A 13,412-nucleotide genomic window follows, 5' to 3' on the forward strand; every position below is an offset into this window, starting at 1 on the left:
AACATGAAATCTGCTCCAGTACAGAGTGTAAGCAATAGAAAGCATCTCCATATTCTAGCATCACATCTGTGTGTTTACAGCCCAGTGCTTATTTTATTAAAGCAGATGGGGTTATCCCAGCCGATATTATCGCCTTTTAATCAGCTTTTTAATATTGACTAGTGCATTACAGCTTTCAAACCAAATGCATTTGCTTGCTTGGAAAATAAAAATCACAAATTCAGTTCATAAAAAAGTGCTGCAATGTAACTAAAGAGATTTTTCACATGTTAAATAATTCAGAGGTATAAAAGATAGTGTAACATCTATTCACTGCAAATAAAAACAATGCAGTATAAATAATAAAAAAAAGATGAAGAAAAACATAATGCAATGTATTGTATGCCACAAGCCTATAGAAGAGACGTCCAGTTCATTCAGCAAACGAGCTGTTCTGTACAGCTAAAAATAACTGGACACAGATGAGTCCAGAAGCCGGACTCATAAATGTATAAATGTCTGTGAGTGCTCTTATGAGAAGAATAAGGTGCATGCTAAAATACCAGCCTTGCTTATGGTGCATGAGGTTTAAGGGATGAAATATTCAAATCTACTATGAAATTTGACATTTTTAATACATTTCACATTTTAATGTGTTAGCAGGCCTTTTCATTTTTGTAATATCACACATAAAAAACAGAACATATTCATTATAATAAATTGTTGACGAGTTTAACTATATAGCTTAAATTAATAGACAAAATAGATTAATAAATGTGGAAAGTTTTTTAATATAAAAAAAGAATTGCTGAGATCAAATACTGGAAAAACTATCAAATGTAAATGACCTCTTCTGTAATTGTCTGAGCCATAATTTGAGCCGAATAACATCAGCAGAAGCTCATCTGATTTATCTAATGAGCATACGATTCTAAACCACTTATACAACTATAAGTGCTTCCAAAACCGTTCATGATATGAAAAATGCATGTGGTTGCTTTCCCATGTTTTGATCCCAGTCCAGTCATGTGTGCATGAATGTTCAGCATCTTCTCTGCATCGCAGTGAAAGCTATCAGAAGTCTTTGTGTTTAAATACGCTGGAGCACCACGTGATGTTGAGCTGTTTTCTCCCTGCCATGAAGAATAAAGGTCAGAATGAGCCCTGATTCACACGTCCAGCACTCACATCACCGCGTGCTGTTCTCCTACACAACAGCACAAGACACATTCATCTCACTAATCACACAAGACACCGTGCAATTATGCTCATATTCGTTATCGTTTTTCCTGTTTGCCATCGGCGTGTATCTGTCCCCACTGGGCTTCACACATAAATTATAATCCTTATCTAATTCAGCCTGAGAAACTCGTGACATCTGATGAGCCAACATCGATTTAACCCTTTCTCAACCTCAGAGTTCATCCTTTAACACGCTTCTGTGTTTACAGCAGCCCATAATCAGCCGCTGCGGTGCCAGGATGTTGTGGGTTGTTGCCATGGTGTCGATATGCAGTTGCTAGGTTGCTCTGAGTGTTTTGTATTGTGATATCTGGTCGTAACAGAAGCATTGGTGTCTGAAGTTTAAATCTCACGCTAAGTATGAATAGTCACCACTAATAAAACCTGTCCACAAAATAAGAGTTATAGCACATGAGGATCCCATAATGATATTTATACACAGATGTCGGAGTAGATTTATGTTCTAAATAAACACAAACATGAAGGGGGCATTTCATCATCTGGAGCCTAGTGGATGTTTTCAGATGTATGAAATGATGTATGAACAAGAGTTTTTACCAACAGAGGAGATTCATGTAAGTATATACAGCAGTGATATATTCTTTCAGTTTTGTTGGAAATCTTCTACTCCTGAGACAATTCAGAGGAAAGTGCAGTTGCCAAGGTGTTCTGAGAAGTTTTGTTTGTTGTTTGTTTTTATCATGTTGTCAGGCAGTCTCTAGGGTGTTCTGGGGGTTTTATTATTATTTTTTGTTTTGTTTTGTTTTACCATGTCATTAGGTAGTTGCAGGGTGTTCTGGGTGTTTCACCCCAATGCAACTATATTTAATAATGTAAGGAAATGTTTAGTTTTCTATAAAGACTCTTTATAATAAATGGATGAATGTGTATTGGGATCAAAGCGATGTGGGTCAGGAAGCATTGGACTATGAAGAGGTTTTATAAAATGAAAAACAGGAATAGTTCTGCTCCTGGTTGTGCACTGTGTATGTCTTTAAGGCAATGCTTAACAAGCTTATGTTTATCTTCAATTACACTGCAAAAGAGCCTCTTTTAGCTGTTATGTTCTGTTATGTTCTTTTTAATTAATGTTCAAAAGATTACCTTTTCGAAGAATATGCTTGATGGTTATCATTTTCTTTGACCATCTAATTCAATGACACTGATTGTAAAGGGTGTTTGCTTCAGCCAGTTGATCAGGGCGATGGGGATCCACCTCCACCTCACTTTGAGCCAGGAAAACACTGGTTAGGGTGTTCAGGTTTTTATCAGCATGTTGTTAGACAGTTGTTAGTGTGTTCTGAGTGGTTTTTACACCATATCTACACCAGACACAACCCTTATCCCTCAAACTGCATCACGCCGCAACGAGGCAGTCTGAACTGAATACGACAAAGCAACCACCGTAACCCATCTGTCCTTCATCTCAGTGTCTGTGTGGGTGTTGTTTGGTGGTTGCTGGGTGTTCTGGGTATGAACAGTTTTAATAGTAATGCTAGATTTAGTAACCACTATCACTGCAGTTCAGTGTCCATTAATGTTTCCCAGCTACACCTTCTTCAGTACATACCCATGCACATAACCTCTGCGTTATGTTTCTGTATTTATAATTTCACATTTAAAGTATCTGTTTCTTAAAACATTTTCTTCAACTGTAATTTCTTTATAAATGCACTTTTATTGTCTCTGCGCTGTGATAAAAAATCTGTATGTGCACTGTTTCTGTCACCTTTGCTAAGTGCTCATTACTATTGTGGGCCACTGTTGTGTGTTGTGGTGTAAACCCATCAGCAGTGAGACTGTGTAAAATGCCACTGTCGATCGTGATCACCATTCCTCAGCCTCCATGTTGTTTGTATTTTCTGCAGTAATGAACTAACATGGGCTTGGCGTATTGAGCTCCTGTATTCAGGAGAGCATCACTGACTAAACGATGGCAGAGGATCAATGTTCACAGACCCCAGAGAGCTGAGCTGACATGTGTCTCCACCATCTGCAGACCTATTCCTCCAGCCCCAGCGCTGCTAGACCGGGGTCTGCGGGTCAATCCGAGGAGCAGAGAGGAGGAGAGACTCACAGGCAGGGGGACTGCTGTAGGAGCTCCCCTCCTGTCATGCATATTCATTGGAAACCCCGTTAAGCAGCTGCAGTACGACGTAGTAGAGGCACGTAAGCAATGATGTAGGAGATCGTGAGGGACTGGGGGAGGGAGCGCTAGCGAGGGAGGGAGGGAGACACAGAGCGTGAGCATCTCTTCCTGGCATTCAAGCTGTCAGTGGAGGAAGACGGAGAAATTCAACAGCAATATCAACCCCGCGCTCTTGAGAAGCAGCAAAAGAGTTACGAATCCCAGGCGACCCTCACCTGTACCCAGAGCTTAACCCTCTCTAGCCATGAACTTCCTACGCCGTCGTCTCTCTGACAGCAGCTTCATCGCCAACCTGCCCAACGGCTACATGTCGGATCTCCAGAGGCCTGACCCACCTCCACCACCTCCTCCCACTGCCGCCAGCGGAGCGACTCCTGCCCCATCGGCCCCTCCGGCGGACAAGTCCCCCACCCCTTCTCCAGCCCCTGAGCGACGGCCACAGCCCGCCCAATCCAGCGGCTCGGGGTTCTTCAGCTCCATCACCAATGTGGTGAAGCAGACTGCCGCCTCTGCGGGACTCGTGGAGCAAAGTCCTGCCGCGGTGTCACGGAAATTCAAGATCCTGCTGGTCATCGACGAGCCCCAACACGAGTGGTGAGTTTTCTTGCTTTGACCTGGACTTGTTGATTGATGCATTTGAGTTGTGCACAATTAGAATTCGAACCAGCTTTGTGCAAAGCTTTGATAAGTTTGCATCTTGTTTTAGAGGTACACTCTCAGTTTTCTCCTGCAATCAGAAGTGGATTGGTACCTTGGACAGCACCACCAATCTTTTTTATGCACCTCTTTAGCAGATGGCTGCATGCAAAGAGCTTTGATTTACAAAAGTGTTTGTCACGACGCAAATAAAGCAGATTGAGCACCAGAACTGCTTTCTACATCACAGAGACTGTCTTGATGTTTTCTGGTTGCAATTAGAGGCAATGCACATCACAGTTGATAGAAATTCTCCCAGCGTGAGTTGTGAGCTGTAATTGAGATGTATCACTGCTAATTGTGATGAGCGTGATGATACTATCAATGATGATGAAAGGTCAGACTGCTTCAAATATGAATGATCTGCATTTTTTCCATCTTTTGCAGTATTGACTAATCCTAATTGGTGATTATGAAACCTCTGCTGGTCACGGTTGTGATGCTCCACAGCAGTGCTGTGATTGATTGACTCGGAAAAGCCCAGTCCGAATGCACCTGATGAATGTTCAGAGTGCATTACCTTAATGAGCTTAGGTCTCCAAAAGACCAGCAGAGACAATTATTCACAAGCTTTGCATAATAAAAATCCCAGAGACACGCTCAGAGAAGAGGAATAACACCTTAGTTACAAGCATGAATATTTCAGTGGCGTTCCTCCAGGGGAGTCAGCATGTGATCTCTCTAAGAAAGCAAATCCAGCTGGGTTTTCTGTGGATACTATTGATTTTTTCCTGCACTGGAGAAGCCCATAAGGCTTGACAGGACTTACTTAACAAGCTATTGCTTTTCCTGTAATAAAGTGCATACACTTGCATTTCATTTAGCAAGACTTTCATGATAATTTGGTTTATTTAGCATGCTGGAAGGATGCAGCACATTGCATTTTCAGGCCACACGCTGAGCAGTAAGCAGTAGGAGTGCAGCTTGAGACGTGTGCCAGGAGATGTGCAGCGAATCTCCAGTGTGTCGTGCTGAATAATGACACAGACGTTATCCTTAGTCACTCCCTTGCCACTGGGCTTCTGCCAGAAATCTGTTTGTGTTCATAATTTATAATGATAACTTATCCCTGCGCATTTCATATGATTATCCATATATATGTAAGACGGTCAGTCCAGGCATTAAGGGAGAAAGGTTCATTATTTGTAGTCTTCTGTATAGTGAATGACACAAACAAGAATCTTACATAATCAGCAGCTTCCATCTTCTGTGTGATCTGTCATGTCCACTCAAAGAAAGAAAAAAAAAAGACTAGACGGTGTGCTTTTCTATTCATGCTTTACCATTCCCTGGTTTTCCTAAATTGCTCATTTAAAAAATACTAAATTCCTGGTTTATTAAGGAGAAAACCGTGCTTTTGCAAAAGACTAGTTTTCTGAACCCCATCAGAAGGAAGGGAGAAATCCCGGTGGTTTGTGTGAACACAGATCTCAGTCCTGCCCTTCAGTCTCCTCTGTGTAGATCCAGCGAGAGCAGTATAAGGGCAGTCATGTGTTGGAGTAATGAAAAGGGACATGGTGAATCAGCACAGTGAGCCCGAGGCTTGCATCTGTGCGCTGTGTGTGTGAGGATGCTATTATAGCTGGGAAAGCTAAATTTCGACACGCAGATAGATATTTTTCATATTGCAGTAATGTTTATGCATTTGCATGCATGTTAATATTCCATTTGTGTGTTTTGTTAAGGGGCACCTGTTATGCTTTTTTATTTTAAGCTTTCTTTTAGTAGCTGTTTGTGCATATAAACAGTCTGTAAAGTTACAACGTCACTGCCAAAGGGAGTTCATTTCTCCAACAGAGAACACTTGCACTTGACTCATAGGTCTGTAGTTCTGCCATTATTTCTGTGACATAGCTATGTCACCGTGCATGATGTCACCATACACAATTACATAATGCCCAGCTACTGGCTTTGTCCAGCCCTCAAACAACAGTAGTTTAGTGGTTTCACTGCTGTTGTTGTTGTTTTATAGCTGTGAGGGCAATAAAAGGTTGAATTGACATCTGATACTAATGCAGTAGTTACTGTAGATACCGTAACACTGTTTAAAGCTGCTCATGAATCTCCGAAGTGTTTCAGCAGTCACAAGAATCTGGGACGACTGCACACTCAGAGCAGAAAGGCACTATATTGACGGGATTATAGCACATATTATACAGTACTACAGCACAAATATGATGTTTAACGTTTTGATGATCACGATGATCATTTTACATTTGCGTAGGTATGCGATCACTGGTTTCTGCTTCATCTTAGTCCACTGTGTGTTGAAGATCTGTAATAGCGCCTTTTACTGTACAATTCAAATGTTATATTGTTAATAGGCAAATTCTCCAACACATCTAGACAACCTGTCCTCCAACCAATACACTCGTATACTGTAGGTCGTTTGTCCAAATCCCATGAAATAGACCCATCAGAGCGTATACTACAACTGCGCCCCTATCGATGTTTTCATATTGATGTTTTGTACTCTTTTATTTACACTGTAATATGGATTTCGTGTAGCTCAGTTGGTAGAGCATTGTGTTATACAATGATATGTAATCATACGATCATGGGTTCGATTCCAGAGAATGCATGTGCTCATGAAATGTAAATGCTCTATAAATCATAATTTAGCATGATTTCTGTGGGGGTTAGGTTTAGTGGGGCGTTAGATGTGGTCACTCGAACGAATAAGCCACCTAGTAAAATATGTACTGTGAGATTAGTGTAAAAAGTCCACACAATGATTTAAATAATCTTGCATTTTGATTGGAAATGTCAGTTATATGCAATTTCATGATGACAACGTGTGTGTTTATAAAGAAGGTTGGAATTATTAACTAATTTCTGTATCCAATATTGCTGTCATGTCATGTTAAAGATTTGTTTAAAAAGAACGAATGGTTCATGAACAACACACCACTTATAGCATATAACAAACTGATATTTCAGTCAAAAACTGGCCATGCAGTTAACTGTTTTAATGCATTTTCTCTGAGAGCCAAAAGAAGCATTCTGCACCCATGCACTCCACTTCTGCTCCAGGTTTAACATTTCCTCACGATGTCTTTGGTTCTGGAATACAGTCTGCTCTGGCCAAGCGCAGGTGTGCTTGTGAGTCTGTGTCCCTCAACACATGGAATATTAACCGTAGTGTAATTTAATCATGTCCTCTGGCCTTATTTTACAGTATCCAAACTGAATCACCATTGCCTCCCATCCAGCACTGCTCTGCTGCACATCAGCAGAAACACAGCACATGCTTCAGCTTCAAACTCTGCATCATAGGCTCATTCAAAGGCTGTTAAGCTTACAGGTGTAACATATGGGTTAGTAGCTAATGCATTGCCATTTATTAAAGCGTAATGCTGAATAAAGCTGTAAAAGATGGCTGTTAGGTGTGACACATGGGTTTGTAAATTGCTTCTGTAGTGCTTTGAGCAAAGAAACGATTTCTAATATTGGCACTTATTCAAAAAAGTAAAATTTATTTGCACACTTTTCACATTGCACATTGTTTCAAAGCAGCTTTGTCGAAAATCATGATGTTAATGTTTATAATAACGTATTATGTTCCTTCTTATACACAATCATGGGCCATATGATGCTTCATAATCAACCTACTGAACATTTTCTCACCAAGGCTTTGAAAATGAAGGATGTTGAATTAGTTTTAATTTATTACAAATAAGCCACTGACTGTAATTACATTGTAATGAATGTATTTATTTGATAATAAGAAAGTCTGGAGCTATATTACAATCTTTAACCGTAATAAAGTTTTAATACAGGTCAATATGAGATGAAATATTGTAGTTATGTTTTATGGTAATATTTAGAGCCCAGTGAAACAGATTCATATCTCAGTAGTCCACTAGTCAAGTCTCGAGGGAAACTTCTGCAGTGTTTCTGAATCAAACAAACAGCTTTCATACCATATGATCGGTCCTCTGCTGGTTTTGTTTAATGAGGCTGTTGATGCTCAGGATGTCGCACACATCTGCTCAGATGAGAGACTGAAGGATCAGGTGCTGCCTTCATTCTCTGGACACTAATGAGACTTGCCTGAAAAATCATTCGTGCAATTATTAGAAACTCTAGGCCAGAACTGTATTAATTGTTTAGTGATTGAGTTCTCAGTATTTTACAGTGGACCAAAAATTACTGTACATAATTTCATCAAAAACATCATGAATAATAAAACATGGATTCTATTTGAAGTGTTTTAATGATTCCTCATTGGACTGATTTCAGTATGTGTAATGACTTATTCTCACAGATGCTGAAGGATCTGGAAAACTGCAGAGAATTTTGTCAAAACATTGTCATAAATTGTTGTCAATGCTGAATACATGATCCAGCTGACATGTGTTCATTTCTGTAATAACAGGTCAGAATATACAGCAGATGTTTGATGGTACAAAAGTTTGTCAAAAGACTGTACACTGCTGATGTGAATGATGTGCTGTTCAGATCTCAATGCCTAAACACAGAGTTTAGATGATTAAACCACAATTAAAAACGCCTGAGAGTCAAACATGATAAATGTGACCCTGGACAACAAAACCAGTCATTAGGAAAATTTTTATTAAATTTGAAATTCATAACTTCATAATAAATAATCTGAAGCTGAATAAATCATCTCTCCATTGATGTCTGGTTTGTCTGAGATACAACTATTATAAATCTGGAATCTGAGGGAGCAAACAAATCGAAATATTGAGAAAATCATCTTTAAAGTTGTTCAAATGAAGTTCCTAGCAATGCATATTACTAATCAAAAATGAAGTTTTGATTTATTTAGGGTAGGAAATCTACAAAATATCTTCATGGAACATGATCTTTACTTAATATCCTAATGATTTTTGGCATAAAAGAGAAATGTATAATTTTGTGTATTTCTACAAATATACGTCTGTGCTACTGATGGCTGCTTCTGTGCTGCAGATGATAAAACAACAGATCTGATGTTGAAAATGAGAATAATAGTGTAGGAATTGGTGTTTGTGGTTAGTGGATGAGGTTACTAGTTAAAGATTATTATTATTATTATTTGTAGTTAGTATACATTTCTCAATACTAATGTCACTTTTTCAAAACTCTTTACACATTTTTCATTACCAACTTTCTGCTTTGCTGAGATGTTAATTTCACTATGAAGAGTCTCAAATCAACTTATTCTTGTGTAACACTAGTAAGGCTTGTCACTCATAAAACACAGACAATGTTTTCTTTTCTTTTCTTAAAAAAAACACAAAAAACAAGATTGACTAACTCTATTATTTAGAATTTACTGCAGTATAAAATTAGAGTACAACAGTAGATGCTAATGAAGGTCTTCAGCTGTATCTGATAGTGTTCCTGTGGCTCGAGTGGTAGAGCATTGCATGAGCGACGCAAGGTTGTGTGTTCTGTTCCCAGGGGACACATGTTAGGTGAAAACTGTTAGCTTGGATAAAAGCGCCTGTTAAATTTATCCAATCATTCTGCTAGTATTTCATTTGTTCGTTTTAGAATATATGAAACTAGGTATAGCAGTATTATAAAATGTGCTGCCTTCTTCAGTTTTGTATTAGGTTTTGAACTTAATCTGAATAGTTTTGAGGAATTGGCCTGCAGTTACACTGAGTTCTGCTGGTTTTTGTCTCTAAGTGAGAAAGCAGCTCATGGAACTTGACAGATGTAGGCACTGAATACCTTTCGTGCCAAAGAAGTGATAAATGATATGCAGTTTAACCCACATAGATGCTGTGTGCTCGCTAGCGTATGTGAAGAATAAACGTTAGTGGAGCATTTACAGCACACTCATTCAATCACCTGATCCGAGAAATGACGTTCAGATGTCTATTAGTGTGTCCTTAAACGTTTGATTCAGATTGGCTGAATAGAGCTGTTGCTATATTTTCTACTGAGCTGAAGTAGTTTCAGGTGAAGTCCTTTCATGAGAACAGGACGTCTCCTCCCACACGCCCCAGGCCCTGTCCCAAATGACACATCTGATGTGCACTTGCAGACTCATGATGGTCACTGCAAGCCTGTAATATCCATGAGGATGTAGGGTGTCTCATTTGTCATTTTCACTTTCATAAAGTTGCTTACGAGTGCCACCTCAGAGGACACTACAGCCTCGCTGTGCACAGAGTGTGTGTTGTGTATAATGCTCCTTCTGTTGTTCTAACCCTTTGCTGTATCTTGAATGAAAAATACAGTTATTAGAACAGGATGCACTTACACACACAGTAACACATAGGGTGATTCAATCTGCATATATATATATATATATATATATATATATATATATATATATATATATATATATATATTGACAAATAAATATATTTTCAAAAACATGCAAACAAAAAAATAGCCTAAATAAATTAGAAGAAAATATATACATATTTTAGCAAATATACATTTTTGGCTATATGTTAAGTATATATAAAGTTTTTTTTTTTTTTTCCCATGTATGCGGCAGGCTAGTTTATCTATGTGAATGCATGTGTAAATGCCATGTATGTGCAGGTCATATGTCTAGTGTGAGTGTTTTAGTGTGTGTTGGTTTGTGCTGATTCATTGACTGTCCTCAGAGGGATCTGTGATGAATGAGCTGCCATTAAAGCTTTGGGCTGAAGTGATCACTCCTTCTTTTTTGATAAGACAGCCATTAAAATGACTGCTGGGTTTGTCCTTTAAAACACAAAACACCTTTTGTGCACAAACATCACAGGGTTTATTTAGTTAAAAAGAAAAAAAGAAAAAAAGATCTAGGTTTTTAACAGTTTTATTTAAAACAGTAGCATATAAATCATGCATTGCATTATGTCTGAAATGTAGCTAAAATAAATCTGAAAATCATTTATTCAAAAAGCTAATTCTGTTATCATCTAGCATCATGCCACTTAAAACTAAAATATAATTTACTCTTTACTAAATAATGAAAATGCAAAACTATTATAACTGTACTAGATACGTTTAAATTCTTATCTATATTTCTGACTAGACTTTCGGCATTTTGAATTTTCATAAAAATATACTTTTTTGAACACCATCTAGATGCTTCATCCGATCTTCACACAAATTGGTGCAGACCTTTGTGACTCCATGCTGGCCACAACCTAAGAAATTCATGATGATACACTAAAGTGTTTTTGTATAACGCAACAATGAATTTGATGGCGAGCAAGTGGGCACCCAAGTGGACATGGGACTTTATCTCTACAGTGCGTACCGTATTTTCTGGACTATAAGTCGCACTTTTTTTCATAGTTTGGCTGGTCCTGCGACTCATAGTCAGGTGCGACTTATTTATCAAAATTAATTTGACATGAACCGAGAGAAATGAACTGAGAGAAAGCATTACCGTCTCCAGCTGTGAGAGGGCGCTCTATGCTGCTCTGTTCTCCTGTAGTCTACACTGAGAACATAGCGCCCTCTCGCGGCTGGAGACGGTAATGTTTTCTCTTGGTTCTTGGTTCTAAATAAATGCGACTTATAGTCCAGTGCGACTTATATATGTTTTTTTCCTCATCATGACGTATTTTTGGACTGGTGCGACTTATACTCAGGTGCGACTTATAGTCCGAAAAATATGGTAGTTATATTGAACTAAAAGTATGTAACTGCCTTCACAAGAATGAGTATCTGCATAGTTTCAAGTCTGGAAATATGAAAAATGGCTGTTTTTGCTAATAATTAAACAATTATGTGAAAAACCAGTACAGACTACAGAGTTAAATGATGCTCAGTTTTCCCACATATGCTTATAAATTTTTATACTGACTTTCTATATACTATATTCCACTAAAATGGTTCACCTTAATGCCTCTGCACAATGCTGATTTGTTGCATAAACAGCTTTAGTGAATTGCTTTTAGCCAGCTTAAAAAAAATTAATAATAATAATAGTAAAATAAAAAATAAAAACACTTAAGAATGAGCGGGATGGTTGTTTTTTTATATTGCAGGCAAAATGTAGAAATATTGGCTCTGCATGCTGAATGAACATCAGCAGTGAAATGAATGGACCTATCAACCTTTGCTGACAGAGGCCATATATACAATCAAACTCTAAAGGAGTTCTGTTGCTTGATCTGTTGCTTGGTAAAAGTTTATTTGCACAGATTAATGAACAGATGCTTCACATCAGCTCATTCTGAGAAACCACAATGTAAAATATATGACCCAGATTATATTCAATTTGCATTTAGTAGATATAAATATCATTTACTCATCAACTGTCTGAAAAGTGTATGGAAACTTATTTCAAGCATGGCCATTGAGACTTTTTACCTCACAATGTGGGCCCTTTTTCTTCAAATTCAGTTTATATCTAACAATCTCTCTTTTTTTATGTTTTTATTGAAAGCTGAATTTTAAGATGTGAAGTCAGAATTCTAAGAAAAGTCTTCACAAGTCACAACTGCAAGATATAAACTCTTTTTACAATTCTGAGAAGTAATGACAGAATGGGTTATATAAAGTCACGTTCACAGTTTCTATTCTGTGCTTCGAAACAGAAAAGTCAGAATTGTGAGATGTTAACTCAGAAATATGAGTAAAAACAAAAACATGTGAACTCACAGTTAGTTTTAATAACTTGCCAGTTGTTAAGCTCACAATTCTGTGAAAAAGTAAAAATTGTGATACTAAAGTTATTTGTTTGTTTTTAATCCCTGGCAGAAGTTAGCTTCCATAATGCACAGTCTGCCTCTGAAACCGGAGCTGTTGAGAAACACTGAAGTAAAAGTCTGTCTGATAGGACTACAACAGAAAAGCCCCCAGTCATCCTCATAGCTCTGTTTGATAGATCAGGGCCTGCACGAGTGTGTTGTGCTCTCTCCCCCACTCTGACAAATAAAACCCAGACTGCTTCAGTTAGCTAGCATGGACAGCCATACATTTGATCGAGAACTCAGCTCACGCTACAGCTTTTCCAATCTGAAGTAAGACGAACTGCAAGAAGAAAAACCCTGTTGTGCACTTTAGTAAACACACAGCCTGAAGTGTGTTGAATGTTTGTCAGCAGCCAAAGACTGTGTGTGAGCTGAACTCATGTGATGTTACAGCTCTGTGTGGAAAGAAAATGATCATCTAGTCTACTATCCATCTTGTTGCAGAAATAATACAATATTTTATCACGTATTCTGCGTTGAAATGATTGACAAGTTCATCTCATTTTAGCACAGCTCTGTGTATCTGTCTGTCATTAATTCATACATGCAGGAATTCATACATTAACATAAACGTGATTTTAAAAAAAAATCATGCATTGCTTCACATGACAAAGAATAGAGAACAGAAATTGAATATAATGTAATATGCATTTGTTGATTGTTGGTGATTTGCTCAAATCTCTAGC

At 38.1% G+C, this 13,412-nt stretch overlaps 1 protein-coding gene across 1 annotated transcript in view; it reads left to right on the plus strand.

The window, feature by feature from the left end:
• The first annotated feature begins 3,323 nt into the window (after positions 1-3,323).
• Positions 3,324-13,412, plus strand: part of LOC132126443 (synapsin-2-like) — a 209,553-nt gene continuing 199,464 nt past the window's right edge. Inside the window, exon 1 of the mRNA XM_059537690.1 lies at positions 3,324-3,964. Coding sequence (XP_059393673.1) covers positions 3,615-3,964 — 350 coding nt within the window. The 5' untranslated portion in view covers positions 3,324-3,614. The remainder of the gene's footprint in view (positions 3,965-13,412) is intronic.

The sequence above is a fragment of the Carassius carassius genome, chromosome 44 (assembly GCF_963082965.1).
Source record: "Carassius carassius chromosome 44, fCarCar2.1, whole genome shotgun sequence".
NCBI lineage: Eukaryota > Metazoa > Chordata > Actinopteri > Cypriniformes > Cyprinidae > Carassius > Carassius carassius.